The 21,396-nt window shown below is 40.7% G+C and overlaps 1 protein-coding gene across 2 annotated transcripts in view; it reads left to right on the top strand.

The window, feature by feature from the left end:
- PSME4 (proteasome activator subunit 4) overlaps positions 1-21,396 on the top strand; it is a 389,258-nt gene that overhangs the window by 181,149 nt on the left and 186,713 nt on the right. For both annotated transcript variants that reach the window (XM_029593434.1, XM_029593433.1), the window contains 3 exons: positions 595-752; positions 10,632-10,727; positions 20,419-20,474. In XM_029593434.1, the coding sequence (XP_029449294.1) occupies positions 595-752; positions 10,632-10,727; positions 20,419-20,474 (310 nt within the window). The remainder of the gene's footprint in view (positions 1-594; positions 753-10,631; positions 10,728-20,418; positions 20,475-21,396) is intronic.

The following is a 21,396-nucleotide window of genomic DNA, read 5'->3' as shown; positions in this document are numbered from 1 at the left end:
AAGACAAAATAGGGTTGATATACTGGAGGACCAAAAGGAAAAGGCATCAGGGAAGAGTAAATTGGAAAAAAGTGTAGAAAATCCCTGTATGTTTGTTCTGTTCTTTTCTTTCCATTAGTGAAACCAGAGGGACGGAAATCCTTCTTAGGATTTATTGCCATTTGACCATGTATTCATGAAAACAATCTGATCATATTTTTACAGTGTCCAGTCACAACCTGGCCACTAAATGTTTGCCACGTTGAGTAAAGATTTAACAGAAATTAATCCTTTGTATAATCGTTCTCTGCCATTTACCAAAATCTTCCAAGGATATCTATATTAACACAATCTATCTACCTTTGTTGAAACAACTGTACTAGTACAGATGCTGGCCTGTGATTCAATAGCAAGAGCTGGAAAGAGGACATGCCAACTTTGCTTACATCTTTCTCATGTACTTGATATTCAGTAATTTACCATAATTGAAAAAAACAGAAATATATGGAAGTTGAGATTTAGTGTAAAGAAAACTATTTCTGTAGTATCTCTCTGAGCAATACGTGTTTTGTGGTTTTTTTTTTGTTTGTTTGTTTTTTTATGTATATTATATAGGACTGGGGAAAACCAGGGGATTTGTGGAACCTGAACATCCAGTGGCATGTTCCTTCATTAGAGGAAATATCCTTTGCTTACTATCTTCTGGATACTTTTCTTCAGCCTGAACTTGTCAAATTAGATCGCTACGGAAGTGGAGAGCTGGAGATGTCCAGGTCTGTAGCCGTATATCAACTAAAACTGTTATCATATTGCCAAATACTTGAATTTGTGTTGCTTCCAAATGATTAACAGATGAATTTTAAAAGCCCTACGCGTGCCAAAGCCAGTAGATACGTGCATATATCGGACTTGTGTGCACCTTTCAGATTTTAAGAGGTGCCCAGGTACACGCATATCTCTTGGTACACAAGTAAAATGAATTTTCATAAAAGGGGCAGGGAATGGGTGTGGTCTGGACAGGGCATGGTTATTGCAGGAAATATGAATGAAACCAACGAGTAAGTATTTACGCACACCAGCTCGCGCCTGGTTCCCCATCTGTGTAACTTCTGCTAAGGACGGCGTGTAAAGTCATGAAACAAAAAAAAAACAAACCTAGGCTAGTGAGTGGGGTTTTAAGGGTCAGGGCTAATAGGATAAAAAGGAGGCAAGTTAGCTAGGGGGTTTAGGAAGTCCTCTCCTTTACTGGGGCAAACTGGGAAAACAGGTAATTGTATTGGCGCGCGTATTTACTAAAATCCCCCCACTTATGCAATCGAGGTGGCATTTGCACACAAATGCATATAGCCGATTTTACACCATGCACACATATATGCGTGTGTGCTATAAAATCATCACGTCCATGTGCCCAAGCCGGCAAACGCAAGTACATGTGCTCCCATTTGCAGGTCTTAAAATTCACCTTTAAAGCAAAAGCGAAGTGAAAATGTTTCCTGGAATGCATTAAGAAAGGAGGAAGGAAGGCACAACGATTACTGGCATGGTTAAAAGGTGAGGTGAAAGAGGCTATTTTAGCCAAAAGATCTTCATTCAAAAATTGGAAGAAGGATTCATCAGAAGAAAGTAGGATAAAGCATAAGCATTGGCAAGTTAAATGTAAGACATTAACAAAACAGGCTAAGAGAAAATTTGAAAAGAAGTTGGCCATAGAGGCAAAAAGTCATAATAAAAACTTTTTAAAATATATCTGAAACAGAAAAGTCTGCAAGGAGGTCAGTTGAACTGTTGGATGTTCAAGGGGTTAAAGGGTAAAGCCATCATGGAAAGATTAAACAGTTTCTTTGCTTCAGTGTTTACTGAAGAGGATATAGGAGAGAATCCCATTCCGGAGAAGGTTTTCTTGGGTGATGATTCAGATCAACTGAACCAAATCCATGGTGAACCTGGAAGATGTGGTAGGCCTGATTGACAAACTGAAGAATAGTAAATCACCTGGACCGGATGGTATACACACCAGGGTTCTGAAAGAAATTTTAAAAAAATTAAATTTCAGACCTATTACTAAAAATTGGTAACCTGTCATTAAAATCATCCAATGTACTTGAAGACTGGAAGATGGGCAATGTAACCCCTATATTTAAAAAGGGTTCCAGTGAGTCTGACTTCAGTGCTGGGAAAAATCGTGGAAACTGTTATAAAGAATAAAATCACAAAAAAATTAGATAGACGTGGCTTAATGGGACACAGCCAGCATGGATTTACCCAAGGGAAGTCTTGCCTCACAAATCTCCTACATTTTTTTGAAGGGGTGAATAAACATGTGGACAAATGTGAACAGGTAGAGGTGGTGTATTTGGATTTTCAGAAGGCATTCGACAAAGTCCCGCATGAAAGACTTCTAAGAAAACTAAAAAGTCATGGGATAGGAGGTGATATCCTTTTGTGGATTGCAAGTTGGTTAAAAGACAGGAATCAGAGAGTAGGATTAAATGGTCAGTTTTTACAGTGCAAAAAGGTAAACAGTGGCATGCCTCAGGGATCTGTACTTGGACTGGTATTTCTTAATATATTTATAAATGATCTGGAGAGGGGTACGATGAGTTAGATGATCACATTTGTGGATGACACAAAATTATGCAGAGTTGTTAAACCTCAAGCGAATTTTGATGAATTCCAAGAAGATCTTGCGAGACTGGAAGACTGGGCTTCCAAATGGCAGATGAAATTTAACGTGGACAAGTACAAAGTGATACATATAGGGAAAAATAACCCTTGCTGTAGTTACACAATGTTAGGTTCTATCTTAGGAGTTATCACCCAAGAAAAGAGATCTAGGCATCATAGTGGATAATACATTGAAATCGTCAGCTCAGTGTGCTGAGGCAATCAAAAAAGCAAACAGAATATTAGGAATTATTAAGAAGGGAATGGAAATTAAAACAGAGGATGTCATAATGCCTCTGTATCGCTCCATGGTGAGACCGCATCTTGAATATTGTGTGCAGTTCTGGTCACCGCATCTCAAAAAGGATATAGCTGCACTGGAGAAAGTGCGGAGAAGGGCGACCAAAATGATAAGGGATATGGAACGGCCACCTTATGAGGAAAGGCTAAAGAAGTTAGGGCTGTTCACTTTGGAGAAGAGACGATGAGGGGGGATATGATAGAATTCTACAAAATCATGAAGGGACTTGAACAAGTTAATGTAAATCGGTTATTTACTCTCTCAGGTAATAGAAGGACCAGGGGGCACTCCATGAAGTTATCAAGTAGCTCATTTAAAACAAATTGAAGGAAATTATTTTTCACTCAGTGCATAGTTAAGCTCTGGAATTCATTGCCAGAGGATGTGGTTATAGCAGTTAGTGTAGTTGGGTTTAAAAAAGGTTTGGCTAAGTCCTAGATGATAAATCCATAAATTTCTGTAATGGTAATTCATAAGCAATAGTAGCTTGTGATCTAGCTAATGTTTGGGTACTTCAAAGGTACTTGTGACTTGGATTGGCCACTGTTGCAAACAGGATGCTGGGCTTGATGGACCCTCTGTCTGACCCAGTATGGCATATCTTATGTTCTTATGTAATGCAAGTGATGATCTTTGTATGACTAGATGGGACAGATTAGCATTTTGATTAGAGTTATAGCAATGTACTGCAGATCACTTACAATACTCATACTGTCTAAGTAGTTTAATTTAAACATAGACTTAGATGTCTCTTCCTCCATAAATATTTTGAAATCTCCTCATTGTTTCAGCTTCAAACTATTGGTTCTCTCTTAGACAAGATTGTGAAGTTTATTGCATAAACTAATTAATTTAGGGTCTAAAATTTGTTTTCATTGTTGAAAAACTGGTGCAGTTCTTGTATGTATTTTGTTTTTGTTTATGACAAGTACAGTCAGAAGTTTGGAGATTAGGAAACAAATTGTGTTTTTCTGTTTTGATAGCTTGTAAACAAACTATTCTAAACTATTTTTATCCTTTGCTAGAGTATAAATGAACTTGCTTCGTAACTCAGCACAGTGATGCAAGAGACCCAGGATCAAGTCTGTTGTTATGTTGGGGAGGGACAAATCTTGAAGGTGAAGAACTTGGACAGTTGCCAATATGTGGCAACAAACTGTATTGAAGGATTTTGTTTCAGGAGCTTTCTTTTCTAGCCCTCAACTAACAGTGGGTTCTGAATCTAAAGGTGTTTTTTTTCCTAGGAATAGGAGAAGGACAGAAAATAGATATATTTTTATTGTCTTAATAGTTTTCTGTGGAAAAGCAACAAAAAATAGTATACAAGATGGGTGACGGCATCCGATGGTGCTGATTTGGTCTTTTATTCTCTCCTAGCCTAGAAATGTTAGGTGCTCCTTCTGGGATGCATGGTGCTAATGTCGTAGTGTGCCCCTCCCTCAGTCTAATTTCATCCACTTCACGAAGGGTCGCATTCTCTCATAGAAACATAGAAATGACAGCAGAAAAAGACCAAACGGCCCATCCAGTCTGCCCAGCAAGCTCCCACACTTATTTTCCCATACTTATCTGTTTCACCGACCACCAAGTTTAGGGCTCTTGTTGGTAAGTGTTTGATTCGAATTTCCTGTCACCTCCTGCCATTGATGCAGAGAGTAATGTTGGAGTTGCATCAAAGGTGAAGCATAAGGCTTAATGGTTAAGGGTAGTAACCGCTGTATCAAACAAGTTACCCCGATGCTTGTTTATCTAGACTGCACAGATCAATGCCTTGTTGTCTGATAGTAAATCCTCTTTTCCATATTTCCCCTTGCCGTTGAAGCAGAGAGCAACGCTTATATATGCATTCAAAGTGAAGTATCAGGCTTAATTGGTTTAGGGTAGTAACCGCCGCAATAAGCAAGCTACCCCCATGCTTATTTGTTTACCCAGACTGTGTAGTTCAGTCCTTGTTGGTTGTTGTCTGAATGCAAATCCTCTCTTCCACATTTCCACAAGATCCTTCACTCTTCTCAATTTGGCTTCCGTAAACACCTTAACACGGAAACCCTCTTACTCACCCTGTCTGACCACCTCCTCAGAGGAATGGACCAAGGGCAATGCTACCTCCTTGCCCTCCTTGATATATCCGCTGCATTTGACACCATAAGCCACAATCACCTCCTCTCCCGCCTAACTGACATAGGCATCTCTGGCCTCGCCCTCCTAAGGTTCAGATCCTATCTGTCGAACAGAAAATTTTCTGTCAAAATAGGTAATTCCATGTCCACCTCCCACTCACTCTCTCAAGGAGTCCCACAAGGCTCCTCCCTCTCTTCCACCCTCTTCAACATTTACCTTACACCACTCTGCCACTTACTCTCTGACCTTGGTCTAAAATTCTATCTATATGCTGATGATGTCCAAATCATCATACCTATTCATCACACTCTCAACGACGCCTTAAAACACTGGGAAACCTGCCTTTCAGCCATAAACTCTCTCCTCACCAACCTCCACCTCGCCCTTAATACTAACAAAACGGAACTGCTCTTCATTTCTCATCACGCTACACCGAAAACCTCCCTTGCAAATGATCCCTCTTTTAAATCCATTACAGCGCAACACTCCGTAAGAGACCTTGGAGTCATCCTAGACCAGGGGTCGGGAACCCATGGCTCGCGAGCCAGATATGGCTCTTTTGAGGGCTGCATCTGGCTCGCAGAAAAGTGTCGCCACACTTTCCCGCTGTCCCAGCTGCTCCCCGGTCCTCCTCCGCCCGGGCGGAACGCGGCAGGACAGCTGGAGTCAGCGGCACCGGCGTGCTCTCTTCTTCCCGCCCCCCCGCGGCCCGGAAGAGGAAGTGGAGAGTATCGGGTGCCTGCGTGGCAAGAAGAGGCCACGCTAGTGTGCTCGGCCTCGGCCCGAAGAAAAGAAGACTGCAGCGCGGCTCGGAGGAAAATGAAGAGGTTCAACCGCGGCCGATGGGACTCCGCCTCCGCGAAGGCTGAAAATGAAGAGGTTAGTGTTGGGAGGAGGCTGCTGCTGCCGCGAGTTCCCGGGGTGGGGGAGAGAGAGAGTGAATGAGCGAGCAAGCATGTGTGTTTGCTCGCTCATTCACTCTTTCTCTCCCCCACCCCCACCCCGGGAACTCGCGGCAGCAGCAGCCTCCTCCCAACACTAACCTCTTCATTTTCAGCCCTCGCGGAGGCGGAGTCCCATCGGCCGCGGTTGAACCTCTTCATTTTCCTCCGAGCCGCGCTGCAGTCTTCTTTTCTTCGGGCCGATGCCGAGCGCACTAGCGTGGCCTCTTCTTGCCGCGCAGGCACCCGATACTCTCCACTTCCTCTTCCGGGCCGCGGGGGGGGGGGGGTGCGCCTGTGTGTGTGTGTGTGTGTGTGTGTGAGAGAGATTGCATGTATGTGAATGATTGAGAGCCTGTACATGTGAAAGAGAGTGTCTGTGATTGAGAGCCTGCCTGTGAGAGAGAGAGCATGAATGTAAGTTTACAATTGAGAACCTGTATGTGTAAGTTTGTGATTGAAAACCTGTTTGTGTGAAAGAGTATGTGTGTATGATTGAGATCCTTTGTGTGTGAGAGAAATCATGTGTATGTATGATTAAGAGCCTGTGTGTATAAGTAAGAGAGAGATCATGTGTGTCTGGGTGTGATTGAGAGCTGATTTAGGTGAGGGAGCATGTGAGTATGTGATTGAAAGCCTGTGTGTAAATGAGAGAAAGAGAGGACATGTTTGTAAGCATGTGAATGAGAGTCTGTGTGTGAGAAAAAAAGACAGCCTGTGTGTGTGTGTAAGCGTGAAAAGATAGACAGCATGTGTGTAAATGTGTAATTAAGAGCCTATATAAGTGAGAGAGAAAAAACATGTGTATATGTGAGTACTGAGAGCATGTGTGTATAGGTGTGTCATTGAGAGCCAGTGTGAGAGAGAGCGCTGGTATGTGACTGAGAGAGGAGAAAGTTCCAAGCAAACCACCCCACCTCCTGCTAATTCAGAACAATCTCAGGACACCTGGATATCAAACGTTCCCAGGTATGCAGAGCAAAAAAATTTTTGTATCCTTATTATTTTTCATTACTGGGTCTTTGTGTCTGCTATTTTGAAATATTTTGTTGGTATCTGGAAATGTTTTATATGAGTTTTTAATTATTGGATATTCCACTCATCAGCTGTTTCGAAATATGTTCTTTTTGTTAGTACAGTTTTACTGCTGATGATTTTATATTTCTTGATTTGTTTTATAAGGATGGGTGATGTTTCTTTTTTCCTTTGTTACACTGCATACAGAGACTCTGGCTTGTTGCAGTTTCCAATTCAGTTTTTTCTGCATGCTTCTTGTTATCCGTTTTGGTCTCTTTATTCTATGTTAGGTGAGGGACAGCACGTGATTCAGGTGAGGTTTTCTGCTGGCGTGTAGTTTCTGTGTAGGACTCTATAGCAGCCTGATTTGGTCCGTTTTCCTAATAGGAGATGTATTGGTGTCTTAAGGCCTGGTGTAATATTTTCAGAGACTTATTGTACTTTAAAAGTGTGATCTTACATAAAATGCACACATTTACTTGTATTTAGTTTTAAACATATTGTATGGCTCTCATGGAATTACATTTTAAAATATGTGGCGTTTATGGCTCTCTCAGCCAAAAAGGTTCCTGACCCCTGCTCTAGGCTATCAGCAACAGCAATAGTTGCGAGAAGATTGGCTTGGCACCGGGCATCTGTATTAAGAGAAAAAATTCATGAAAAGCTCGCAGACACATCATGTAGGGAAGATAAGCTATTTGGAAAAGAAAATCAATGAGACCATAGAGTGAAACAGAAACCAAACAGCAGCACTTCAATCTCTGTCTGCCTCACAACTGGATATCTCCACCAAAAGGAGTTATCGCTCAGATGCATATAGGAAACCATATTACTACTCGCACCAGAAACATTAAAATCCATACAATTATTAAAGACAAAGATCCATAGTGCTGCAACAGTTTCTGCAGCCTCTGCAACAGTTTCTGCAGCCTCTGCAACAATTCCAACAACCATAATCAAGGTTACGAAGCTGAGTACATTGTCAACAAAAGCAACCTCTGCAGCCTCCATAGAAGCTTACTAGAGGGTTGTGATCCACAGAGAACATTTCCAGAAAACCCAAGCCTGTGTTTCTAAATAGGAGGGAGATAAAGGTTCTTCAAACAGCAATGGAAATAAATAACAGCGGACCAATGGCTTTTGTGGATCATTCATTAAAGTTACTTTCTTAGCTTCATGACTCTATCACTGCAACATCCCCCCTCTTTTCACAATGCAACTAAAGCTATTGTCGCAGGAAGTGAATGCACTTTTACAATCAAGAGGAATTCAATCAGTTCTTCAAAATTGAGGGAAAGAATTTTATTCAAAGTACTTCTTAATTATAAAGAAACCAGGAGATCTCTGATCAGTCTTAGATCTCTGAGACTTCAACATTTTCTTAAAAAGAGAGAGGTTCAGAATGAACTCCTTAACTACAATCCTTCCACTCAATCAACAATAAGACTGACTTCATTGGACCTAAAGACGCATGTGCTCAAATTCTAATAAACACAGGAAATATTTGAGATTCACACTGCGAGACCATCATTCTCAATTCTTAGTTCTATCCTTTGGTCTAGCAGCAGCTTCAAGAGTTTTTGCCAAGTCTCTAGCAATTGTAGCTGCTCACCTGAAGAGACAGCATTTGTTGGTATTTCCATACCTAGGTAACTGGCTAATTTCAAGGACATTATACAAACTATAAGAAATGTAAGTCAAGTAATTACCATGATGTACAGCAATTAAATAGAATTCATAAGGGCTAAACTAGACATGGTTTAAGGAAAGCCGCCTTTCTCTCGCACAGAGTAAAAAAGATAAAATTACTGATACAATCCTTGTACGGAGCACAATGGACAATAGCTCACACATATATAAAGCTAATAGAATGTATAGCTTCAACAGTACAAGAAATACTTCTAGCAAGACTGAACATAAAATAAGCTAAATGGCACCTTAGACATCATTGGGACCAGCAATTCGAACCATTCAACCACAAGATTCCATTATCAGAAGAGGACAACCCATACATCCATTATCAGAAGAGGACAACCCATACATCCATCTTAGATGCAAGAAATCATGACCACAGATGCGTCAAACCACGGGTGGGGGAACTCATACCGGCTCCTTGTATACTCAAGGCCTCTGGTCAAGGACAAAAAAATTACTCCACATCAATATCTTGGAGATGAGAGCCATTTACAATGCTCTTCAAATTTTCCAGAGCTACCTAGAAATAGTCCATATTTGAACTGACAACCAGGTTGTCATGTTCTGTGTCAACAAACCAGAGGAACCAGATTCCATCAGCTTTGCAAAGAAGTTCAAAATATTTGGATGTTAGCAATAAAACATTAGATAACTGAAAAAGTGATTTATTTGCTTAAATGGCTATCTAAGGTAGCATAAAAAGCTTTGGATAAGTTCTTGGAGGAGAAGTCCATTAATGGCTATTAATTAAGTTTACTTAGGGAATAGCCACTGCTATTAATTGCATCAGTAGCATAGGATCTTCTTAGTGTTTGGGTAATTGCCAGGTTCTTGTGGCCTGGTTTGGCCTCTGTTGGAAACAGGATGCTGGGGCGTACGTGCACCAGAGAGGCATACTGATCCTTTGTTTGCCTGCTGTGTCGTACATCCTAAGAACATAAGAACATGCCATAGTGGGTTAGACCAAGGATCCATCAAGCCCAGCATCCTGTTTCCAACAGTGGCAAAACCAGGCTATAAGAATCCTGATTCATCTGTCACACTAGTCAGACATCCTCTGTCTTAGGTTTTTTCTCCTTTCTTAAACCCTTCCACGGAACAATCCACCTGTCTATAACCAAGGTATTCCTGCCTTAATTGTTTTCCAGTCATAGTTAAAATCCACTTTTTAGGCTTGCCTTTCCTGTTGCCTAAACTTTGTTCTGGCACCCTTGCTCACTATCTGTTTTCTTTACGCTGTTCCATTACGTTGTATTTCTGCTCTACTTCACCATTACATGTAGGAATTAGATCTTGAATGCATTTGTAAGCCAAGATAAGAAATATAAATACAGAGCAAAGCCTGACAGGAAGCAAAGGAGGAGAGACACATACCAGGGCTGGCAGCAGAATTCTGAAGGAGGTGTAGGAGGTAAAGTGAAGATTGAGGGAAATGAGCTAGGTTGTTAAAATAGTCTGGTCTGGTGAGAGACAAGCATGTAGGTGGAGATAAGGCTCAGATTTTATGAATGTGGGATTTAATGACTAGAAAAGTTTCATGGAAAATAAAAATACATTTCTTTTACACATTGAATTATTTTTAGCTTTTTTGTGTTTTTCATAACACTTTCTGAACTGTGGAAGTCTCTTAAACCACAAGTTAACATCCAACAGGGTGGAGTGATAATGAGAAGGATGTGAGCTACCAGAGTGAAGCATAAAGTGGAACTCCTAGGAGAATTCTGTTGTAGCTACTCCTTTAGCTCTGCGGTAGTCTTGGATGAAGAGCCCAAAGTTTTCTCGTTCAGACCTTAGAGTTTCCAGGTTAAATACTAGACTATAGAACTGTGGGGTACTTCTCAAAAACATTTTTTCATTTTCTTTCAGGATTGCTAATATTCTAAAATTAGACTGATTTTATGTTTGATTTTCAGAGATGACGTACAGCAGTGTCTCACCATAGTTCACAATTGTCTAATTGGCTCAGGAAACCTTCTACCTGCACTGCAAGGAGAAAGAATAACCCACTTGTAAGTAATATTTTTATAAATTATTTTGCATAAATAATTTTTTTAGAATTTTTTTCCAGACCAAGAAAAATAATAATTTCTTTGTCACATTAGCTTTGTTTCCCCTTCATGTAAAATTCATAATGTTGGTCATCTTTACTGTGTCTCTGTTAGCTTGGTATATTGTATAATAAAAATTATTCAACCAATATAGCTGAAATATCGTGCTTGGTGATGTTTTGTCTTCTATTGTACTTTTCCTGCACATTTTAACACTAGCAATAGTAATGTTTTATTTATTTTTATTTCAAATAATTGTGAATGATTCTAGCAGTATTGAATTCATTATGGTTAGTTCCATGCTATACTTTATATCTTAAATGTTCACGGCTGTTCACCAAAGCCTATCAGGACCCAGTATAGCTTATGATATAGCAGCCCACTTCTATTTTCCCCTCTTTTTGCTAATTCATATTTTAATGAAATTTAAAGTGATGACTATTTTATTCTATTTCTATTTGCAGATTTCTGTTAATTTAAGTACGGATTTTATCAGTTCTATTGCCTGTTCTAAACCTATTTTATATCTATTAATATTTTTAATTTACATTGTACTTTTATTTTATTTTATATTATGATATATTTATGTAAACCATTGTGATGGTCCCTCCAAACGATGGTATATAAAATCAATCAGTAAATAAATACAGTAGCAATGGCCCTGGCGCTGAGGCTGATAGATGTCAGCAGATCACAAAGTCAGTATTACTAAGAACCATAACAGTTCTCCCCTGCCTCATCCCTAGCCATGATACCCACACACCTTAATAAAAAGAGGAGGTCTTTTTAGTTTTTGTTTTAAGGATTACATTGAGTGAGCTGAGTCTGGTAGCTCAGTGGCAGATTTTGCACTGACATGCAGAATATCCCAGGTTTGAGTCAGGTCGTCTTCTCCCCAGGTTGGCAGGAGATTGGGATGTTGTAGAGAGAGCTTTTACAGCCTTGTCGGGGAGGTTATCTTGGTCGTTGCCTAGTAGCTGGATTTAGGATCCACAATTGCAGGAGGAGTGTATGGCCCCTGGCCCAGCATCATCACTGCAATAATCAGATTTAGCTACATTGGCAGTGGAGGGGAATAGAAAATAGGGTTAAAAATCCTTGAGAATGTTGTGAATGAAGGCTTATGGCACCAGACCTCTAGCTCTGACAACAGGACAACTCTCTGCCTGGAGCTGGAGGAGAGAGATCTTCAGAAACCCAGCTCAGTTTATCATTACTAAGGGTAGTCTGTACGGCTATGGGAGAACTCTGCAGCAGCAGCCCTGATCCATAGATGGCATGGCACCAGCTGCACCTCCCACATTACCCCAGCCTCTTCGGCAGGATTCCTGTGCTTCTGTGCCAAAGCGCACTGCTCCAGTATAACTGATGGCATCTTGCATGCCATGCTGCGTGAAGTGATTGTGCCTTTGTGCAATTTTATTTTTATTTATTTAATAGTTTTTCTATACCGACATTAAAGTACACATCATATCGGTTTACATTATAACAAAAGGTGGAAAGTACAAATAACAGGGGGAGGGGAAGTGGAGAGCTATGAGAAACTGTGAGAGTAACTGTGAGAGATCTCTGCAGAGGGGACATGAATGGCACCCTGATCGACCTTGGGTCCAGGTAAAATAATGCCGGTCATCCATTGCTCCAACTATGTGACGGGCTGTCACATGGTAGGGGCTAAAGGCCACCGGCACCATTTTGGTTAGTGGCAGCCGACGGTCCGGGAGCGGCAGATCACTCTTGGGCCCCCCGCTGGATCACCAGGGGTTTTCATGAGTCTTGGGGGGGGGGTCAGGAGGGTGGAGGCTTATTTAAATTTGGGGGGGGGGTGGCAATCTTCACTCCTCTTGCTGCTATAGCCCCACATAGCTTGTGCCCCCTAATGGGGGTGGTGGTGCAATTGGAGGGGGGAACATCATGGGGGGGGGGGGGCGCGGGCACAAGACAGAAGGTGCCTAGGGCACCTAATCCCCTTGCATTGGGCCTGTAAGAGCCTAATGACTCTTCGCTCCTAGACAAGAAGTGATTCCATTGTTCAGCCTTGTGCTGAAGCTTGCAGCTCTTATCCATCAGCACCTTCCATAGGGCCTCCATTTTCCATGCATAGTGCTGCTATGTCCTAGGGGACATTCGACACAACTCTTGGCTTTTCGTCCAAGCCTTCCCTGAAACCTAACAGTGCAACAGTTTCTCATCTTATAGCTCAATAGACTAAATGTCCGACCTAGCCATTGTATTTTAATTCGTGTTCATTCTCCAGTTCTTTCTGTCCTTTGTTTCCTGGCTACTCTAGCCCCCAAGTTTATTCTCCATGTTATTTGTATCTGCGCCTCGGCCTTCTTGTTTTATGGTTCTGTTAAGTTAACCCCTAAGTTTGATGTAAACCGGCCTGATATGAAGTTTGGTATAGAAAAATGTTAAATAAATAAATAAATAAACTCTAGCAGAGACATCATGATCTGGGATCCAGGAGTTTGATAGATGGTGTGCATATCTGTAATATACTTTGGTGCCCACAGACTTAGAAGGCCAAAAGCTCAGGCTTCTTGGCCTTGGACTTCTCCATTCTCGCCTTAATTTCTTCTCTCTCTCTCTTTTTTTTTTTTTTTTTATTAAGAAATGAAAAGTTTTATTTGAGGGGCTGCTAAGGCAGTGGCAAAAAACCCAAAACAAGCACTAAAGCTAAAAGTTGAAAACATTCAAGAGACAGATGAACACATCCATGTGGTAGCTCAAACGAAGAAAGATTGAGGGGCTTGTGTGGCAGCGTGTGTATGCAGGAATTCCCACATATGCTCAGTAAATAAGAACATAAGAAATTGCCATACTGGGTCAGACCAAGGGTCCATCAAACCCAGCATCCTGTTTCCAACAGTGGCCAATCCAGGCTACAATTACCTGGCAAGTACCCAAACACTAAGTAGATCCCATGATACTGTTGCCAACAATAGCAGTGGCTATTCCTCAAGTCAATCCGATCAATAGCAATCTGTGGACCTCTCCTCCAAAAACCTATCTAAATCTTTTTTAAATCCTCCTACACTAACTGCATTAACCATATCCTGTGGCAACAAATTCCAGAGCTTAATTGTGCATTGAATGAAAAAGAATTTTCTCCAATTAGTTTTAAATGTGCTACTTGCTAACTTCATGGAGTGCCCCCTAGTCCTTCTATTATCCGAAAGAGTAAATAACCTATTCACATCTACCCGTTCTAGACCTTTCATGATTTTAAAGACTTCTAACATATCCCCCTCAGCTGTCTCTTCTCCAAGCTGAACAGCCCTAACCTTTTTAGCCTTTCCTCATAGGGGAGCTGATCCATCCCCTTTATCATTTTGGTTGCACTTCTGAGACCTTCTCCAGTGCAACTATACCTTTTTTTGAGATGTGGTGACCAGAATTGTACACAGTACTCAAGGTGCGGTCTCACCATGGAGCGATACAGAGGCATTATGACATTTTCCATTTTATTCAACATTCCCTTCCTAATAATTCCTTACATTCTATTTGCTTTTTACTTTACTGACCTCTGAGAGCTAGGTCTAAGTCTGAACTCTCAGATGCTATCACCTACACATAATAGCTAATTCATCCCTGCATGTTGTCAGAGAAGCTCTGCTCTATGATGCTGCAAAAAGGAAACTAACTGGGTAGACCTGAGGGGCTTTACTGCCTAATTCTGCCATCATATTCTAGTTTCTCAATTTGCACATAGATGATATATCAAAACAAGTGCTGTCATCCAGATATGCCATTACAGGCCCTCATGGTATGGATGTTGAACACATACTAGTCTTCTCCCTACTCTTTCCCAAAATAGTGCAGGAAGTTATGATTTCCAACAGGAAGTATTCAACCCGAAGAACCTACTATTTCTAATGGATGTGAACATTCAGTCAGCTGCATCTCTTCTCTTGTGGCCCAAGGATCTTGCGTCAGTATCTGCCTCTTTTCCTCAGGCTTTAGCGTCTCTTTTGTCAATGTTCAGCTCTGCGCCATTGTGGTGTATCACCAGCAGCTGGAAGGGGTTCCTATCTCTCTCCACCCCTTAGTAAGAAAATTCATGAAAAGACTGGAATTCCAAACCTCAGGTCAGTAAATCTCCAGTGCCTTAGGACCTCAGTGTAGTCCTAGCTTCACTTATGAAACCTCTTTCAGACCTCTCGTGTTAGTGGACTTGAAGCTTCTCGCTTGGAAAGTATTCTTTCTCATGGGCATCACTTCAGCTCTGCTTTCATATTCATTGTACCTTCAGTTTTTTCACAATAGGGTGGTTCTACAAACTCACCCTGTTTCTTTAAAAAATGGTGTCTTAATTTCATATTTATCAAGCTATTGTGCTACCTATATTTTTTCCAAATTCACACAAAGGAGAATAGGCCCTTCACGCCTTGGTCTATAAGAGAGCTTTAGCATATTACCTAAAGAGGACTCAACCTGACTGCCAAGTCTCTCAACTGTTTGTGTCCTTTGATCCCAATAGATTGGGAAGGAAAGTTGCCAATCTGATCCTCTCCAGTTGGATAGCATACTGTTACACACTGGCTGGCTCACAGATTACTGTGAGAATCATGGTGACTTTAGTGGCTCATGTCAAGGTCACCTCTGTTGAAGACATTTTCAAAGCTACTACTTGGTCCTCTGTTCCCACCTTCACATCCAACTATTGTCTAGACAGCATGTCCTGAGGAGACAATAACATTGAACATGCAGCCTGTTTATCCAGTAGTCCATACTTCACCTTGAGGAGCCTGGTTATCATAAAGTAAGTGCTTCCACTGGGGGCAACCTTTGGGTGGGGATTCCCCATACGTAACTAATTCTTGCCTGCTTGTTGACAATGAGAGCAAGTTTGCTTACTCGTAAACAGGCTCTCCTTAGGATGAATTAGCCATTCTTAATATCTCCCCGCCTTCCTGAAGAGACTATCTTACTAAAGCTTAAGTTTTAGAAGAAGCTGAGCAATCATGAGGAAGTGTGAATTCTGTCACTGCTTAGACCTCTGCCACCTTTTGCTGGCAGGTCATTTCATGCATCCACATTCCTTTCTATGATATACTTTTTAATGTTACTCCTGAGCCTCATGTCATATTCCTGTGTATCTTCTTATACTAATACTATAACTGTTTCTCCTGCTATCCTTTACTGTGATAAAGAATTGTATTTCTTTTTCCTTTTTCTTTTATTGTATACGTTTTAATGTATACTGCTTTAATTTTAACCAAAGAAAGATGGTTAATCAAATAGTTAACTATGACCTCTTTTTCTAGAACTTCCTTTGCATTGAAAAATATTTGCTGTTTGTGCATTATTTATACCTTTGAAGTATTTGAATGTCTGTTATACCCTTTCTTGCGTGCATATCCTTGCATCTCATTTCATTGGGTTTTTGGTGTAGATTTTGCACCAGTTTGCTAGCCCTTCTCTGGACTGTTAATATCCTGTTGGAGATACTGCCTCCAGAACTGGACTCTAAATTAGATGAGACATTAGCGCATGGTATCTATCTACTGTTTGAGATCCTGCCAGATACTTGTGACCTGAATTGGTTTGGAGATTTGTAGCTATGCCCTGATATTCTTTCCACAATTTAAAAGACAAGGATGAATCTTTTGCAATACAATGCTCCACATTTATTTTACATATAATATTACAATATTACATTTGAGAAAACCACACTTCAAACATGCTCTCAGTGGGTGTTCTCAAAATCCATTGCATACAATCAGACATATAAGGTCAGCATGATAAAGTAAAATATCACCAGCATTTTGTCTTAACTTGACCAGTCACAGTTTTATCTTTGCATTTTATTCAAGCCATAGATATATTATTTCCTAATTAATCAGATAGCTGCTTCAAAACGCAGTCTCAATAGGTTTGGCTACAAAAGAGAGAAACAAATCAGTAATTTGATAATATGGTTTTAACTACAGTTGGATTTTTCAGTAAGGGCCGGATAGATGCTTGGTTCAGGGATGGTGGTAAGAACCCTGATTGTTTTAATGATAAATTAACAGGTCCAAAATCATCTTTCACCATCTTTAGCAAAAGAATAGAACAAATGTTTAATGGACAATGAGAAGGATTAATTTTTCCAATTATTTGAAGAGTTTCAATGAGAAAAACATAAGAAAATTTGGTCCATTTTGGTGATTTGACATTGTGAGAAGAATGAATGCAAGCAGCATTCCTAAAATGATTACAAATAAAATGTCTATTTTCAAAACGAATAGCCAATTTGTTACTGAACAGATCACTGGTTCCATGTCAACATCTGATACTAATGATGTTAGTTTACTAGTCAGTTGGCAAACAGTGAAAAACAGTTATTGCATATTATTCAGTGAATCTTGAATGTGGGAAGAGAAATATGTCGTCTTGGAATCATTTACCAGGGCACAGTATACATTTAACTGATTTTCAAAGGCTTCATGACTGGACTGGTATGATGAATGCCTCCATGAACTTTCCAGTTTACGTAGCACACTCTTAGCACCGACGAGGTTAGAGTTAAACCAAGGAACTGATTTAAAACATTGAAGCTTAACTGTTCCAAAAGGAGAGACAACATCCAGAGCAGAAAGTAAAGAGGAGCCCCATCTATTGATTTCAGTTTGTAAATCGCCTGAGTTTAGAGATTAAAGGTTATAGATGTTGAAAAAAAGGTAGACTCCTGTATGGCCATGTTTATTCACTGTTTGCTGAATGGCTTTGTTTCTTATTTCTTTATTCATCGCAAAAAGGGATGAAATATTGAGTGACAAGTGAAAAAATGATTGGACCAAGGAATCTTAAAATTTTTCAGTGTCAAAGAATCTCAGGTCCAAAAGTTAAAATTGAAAAAATGAGATCCTAATGTGGCCACAAGCCAAGGACTGATATGGCATCAAGAAACAAAGCACGTGCTACAGACATTGGGATTTCATCCGGATGTAAATTAAAGCCTCCGGGGATAAACATCATTTACAAATCTATATAGAGACTCACAAGAACCTCAATAAGAGGAGAAAAATGATAGGATTACAACCCGAAGCAGGTGGTGGTGGGGGGAGATATATGAGGCAGATGTTAAACAATTGCGATTGAACTACTAGGACTTCGAATGACGGATGAATTTCACAGATAACTTAAGCTATCAATAGTCTTGTAAGTAATTAACATCAGATTTGCTATGTTACTATGAATATTTTAGCATTGAGAAGCATATGAAGGAATGATATTTTAATAAACACATGAAAAGATCTTTTATCGCTACTCTGAAAACCCACTCAGGTGAGATCACAAATAAAGAAAAAGAAATCTGTGAAATCTTCCGACAGTATTACAGTATACTAGATGAGCCAGGTCTGCCCAGAGAACAAACTGAAGAAGAAATTTTCTTTCACGATATTCACATGCCGACACTGACAGCCTCCCAGCTCGCTTTTCTGAATAGACCCATAAGGAATTATGAAGTGCTCCAGACTATTTCAGCTACCAAAGCAGGGAAATCGCCAGGCCCAGATGGCTTTTCCTATGATTTCTATAAAATACTACAAGTCCATATTAGCATGCATTTAACTAACTACTACACAGTTGGGCTGCAACAAGAACAATTTCCCGCTTCATTTAATGAAGCGCACATAACAGTCCTTCCCAAAGCCGGCAAAGACCCACAGCAACCTTCCTCCTATAGGCCAATTTCCTTACTGAATTGCGATTTCAAAATTTTAACAAAAATCTTGGCCGAACGTCTGAATGTTCTTCCTGCATTGGCATCACATCATCAAATGGGTTTTGTTAGAGGAAGGAAACCAACCGCGAATATAATTAAACTCCTCACAACTCAAGACATATGTCAAAATCAAGATATTCCAGCCTTGACCATAGGTTTTGACTCAGAAAAGGCATTTGACCAAGTGGCCTGGCCTTACTTACACTCTATCTTACAATGTTTTGGCATCCGGGGTGATTTTCTCCATTATATCTCCTTGCTTTACCATAACCCGACAGCACGTATTCTAGCAAATGGTTGCTTCTCAGATGTGGTTCAGATACAGAGGGTGGTCCGACAAGGCTGCCCGCTATCACCTCTTTTATATAGTCTCTATATTGATCCCCTTTCGAGGAAAATTGATGCTTGCCGAGAGGTAAAAGGTTTCGGAGGACCCAATCGAATCTTTAAAATAGCCGCTTTTGCGGACGATCTTTTAGTTTTTGTTACACAACCTTTACGCTCACTTCCAGTAGTATTGGAACTGCTAGATGATTTTGGCCAATTCTCAGGCCTCAAAATTAATTATGATAAGTCCGAAGCCATAGATATCACCGGGTCTGTACACACAACCTAGTCAGGCGCCTTCCCCCTTGCTGGGTGACGAGTAGTCTTAAATACTTGGGGGTACAAATCCCTACCAATATAAACCATCTCTATAAAGCTAATATACAACCTTTGGTAGCACGAACCCTAACCACACTACAGAGATGGACATTGCTACCCCTGTCCTTAATAGGCCGAATACAGCTATTTAAAATGATATTGCTCCCCAAATGGTTGTATGTACTACAATTAGCACAAAACGGGACCACATCCAAATTCGCCAAGCTTTTAGATTGTTTCTTTGGAGGGGAAAAATAGCCAGAATACCCTTAACCACCCTTACCCGCCCTAAAGATCAAGGGGGGCTGGACTGCCCGGACTTAGCTATCTACAACCTGGCCTGTAGTCTTAGGCACGTACGGGATTGGTTGTTCGCCACATCAGCTTTCACACCTTACAATTACCTCCTTGAATGGTACGGAGTACCTTCCCTGAACCCCTTACTACAGCTAGATACACTTCAGATCCCCCACTATATTAGGGCACAAGAAGTTCTCCACACATGTCGGAAGGCATGGTCTATGTTATATAAACTAGAGAAGATTCCGAGCCAGCTAACACCTCTTCTCACCATTACTGGACATGACCTTTTCCCACCTGGAAAGAGCAAGGGGGCCTTTCACCGGTGGGGTATACAAGGTCTTAGTTTTATATCAGATCTGTCGGATAGGGTAACGAGAGATGTTCTCTCTTTTCAAACGCTTCAACACCATTTTGCCCTACCGAATACAGATTATTACGCCTACCTCCAAGCTCACCACTTTATAAGAACCCTGCAACCTAAGTTAGCGGTAACGGTAGAAACCCAGAGGCTTAGTGACTTAATACAGACGGGGAAAAATTAAAAAACAACTACATCTCACTATTACAAAGAGCTCATTGTGTTGGAGGATAAACGTGTACTAGACCAACTCCACTCCAGATGGGCAGACTGGTCCCTATTCTCATTAACACGTCCTGAATTTGAAAAATGTTTTAAGGATTTGCCACTAGTGTCAGAAAATGTTCTTTTACGTGAAACTAGTTATAGATTTCTTTGGCAGAGTTACATTACCCCTTTACAAGCGAAGCAGATGCGGATTACACAATCTAAACACTGCCCAAAATGCTTCAGTGAGGACAGTAATTTTTATCATTGTTTATGGGAATGTAAAGTAATATCCCATTTTTGGAGCCTGATATTAATGTTATTTTTAGCTGTTTTAATGTATGCATTTAAAACCAATAAAAACAGTTAAAAAAAAAAAATAAACACATGAGCTAACATTTATTTCTCATATTTATATTTAGAGCTCCAAGTATGGTGTCTTTGGAAGAGACAAAACTTTTTACTGGTCTTGACTATGGTAAGTCAATCATAAACAGACCCTTTTGTTTAGTTGCAGTATTGCGTCTCAGGAAGTTAAACACATGAAGGTAACAATCAGTCTCCGTATGTGTCTGCAAACTGTATGGGTATACTGCAGGTTTTCCAGCAATAATGAAAGCAAAACATGGATAATTTTGCTTTCATTGTTATCTAAGAAAAAATGACCCACAGACTTGACTGCATTCTTTGTGGGTAATTTTTCCATCGGGACTAACGTGTAGTTTTGAATAATCAAAACTTAGAAGCACGCATTAGTTAACTGTGGGTATTCCAGACAGGAACCCGGATGGCACTGATGATGAGGAAGATTCTGACCCCATGGAAGAGGGGGAAATTCCTCCAGAACCTTATCTGACCATGTTGTAGTTCTTTCATAGGGATGAACTGCCAGCCCTGATTTCCCAGACCTTGGAGATGCTGGGAGTACCTGGGACAGATTCCATGTCTGAGCCAAAGAAGAATCCCATTTTGGTTTCCTTGCGTAAAGCCTCTTTGTTTTTCCCTGTTATAGAATCTATTCAAGAGTTGATTGATCTTGAATGGGAAGCTCCAGAGGCAAATTTCAAAGGGGACTTAGAGGGCCTAGAGGCAAATTTCAAAGGGGGCTTGGAGGGCCTGTACCCCTAGGACCCAGTGATTAGAGAGCATTTGTGTTTCCGAAGGTGGATGCGTTGGTCTGTGCTGTCTCTAAGCGGACGACTATCCCTGTGGATGGTGCGTGATAGGAGAATTGAGGCCATTCTCAAGCAAGCATTTGAAGCAGTGGCGCTGACATTGCAGATAGCTTCCTGTTGTGCTCTGGTGGCTCGCTCTTGTCTGCTTCTCTCTCAGGAGGTTGATGATTCTGGGGTGAATTCCAGAGCAGTTATGGAACCTGTCGCCGCCTTTTTTAGGAGATG

The sequence above is a fragment of the Rhinatrema bivittatum genome, chromosome 3 (genome assembly GCF_901001135.1).
Source record: "Rhinatrema bivittatum chromosome 3, aRhiBiv1.1, whole genome shotgun sequence".
Taxonomy (NCBI): domain Eukaryota; kingdom Metazoa; phylum Chordata; class Amphibia; order Gymnophiona; family Rhinatrematidae; genus Rhinatrema; species Rhinatrema bivittatum.
Note: the sequence above shows the minus strand (reverse complement) of the source record. Positions and strands in the feature narration are given on the sequence as shown.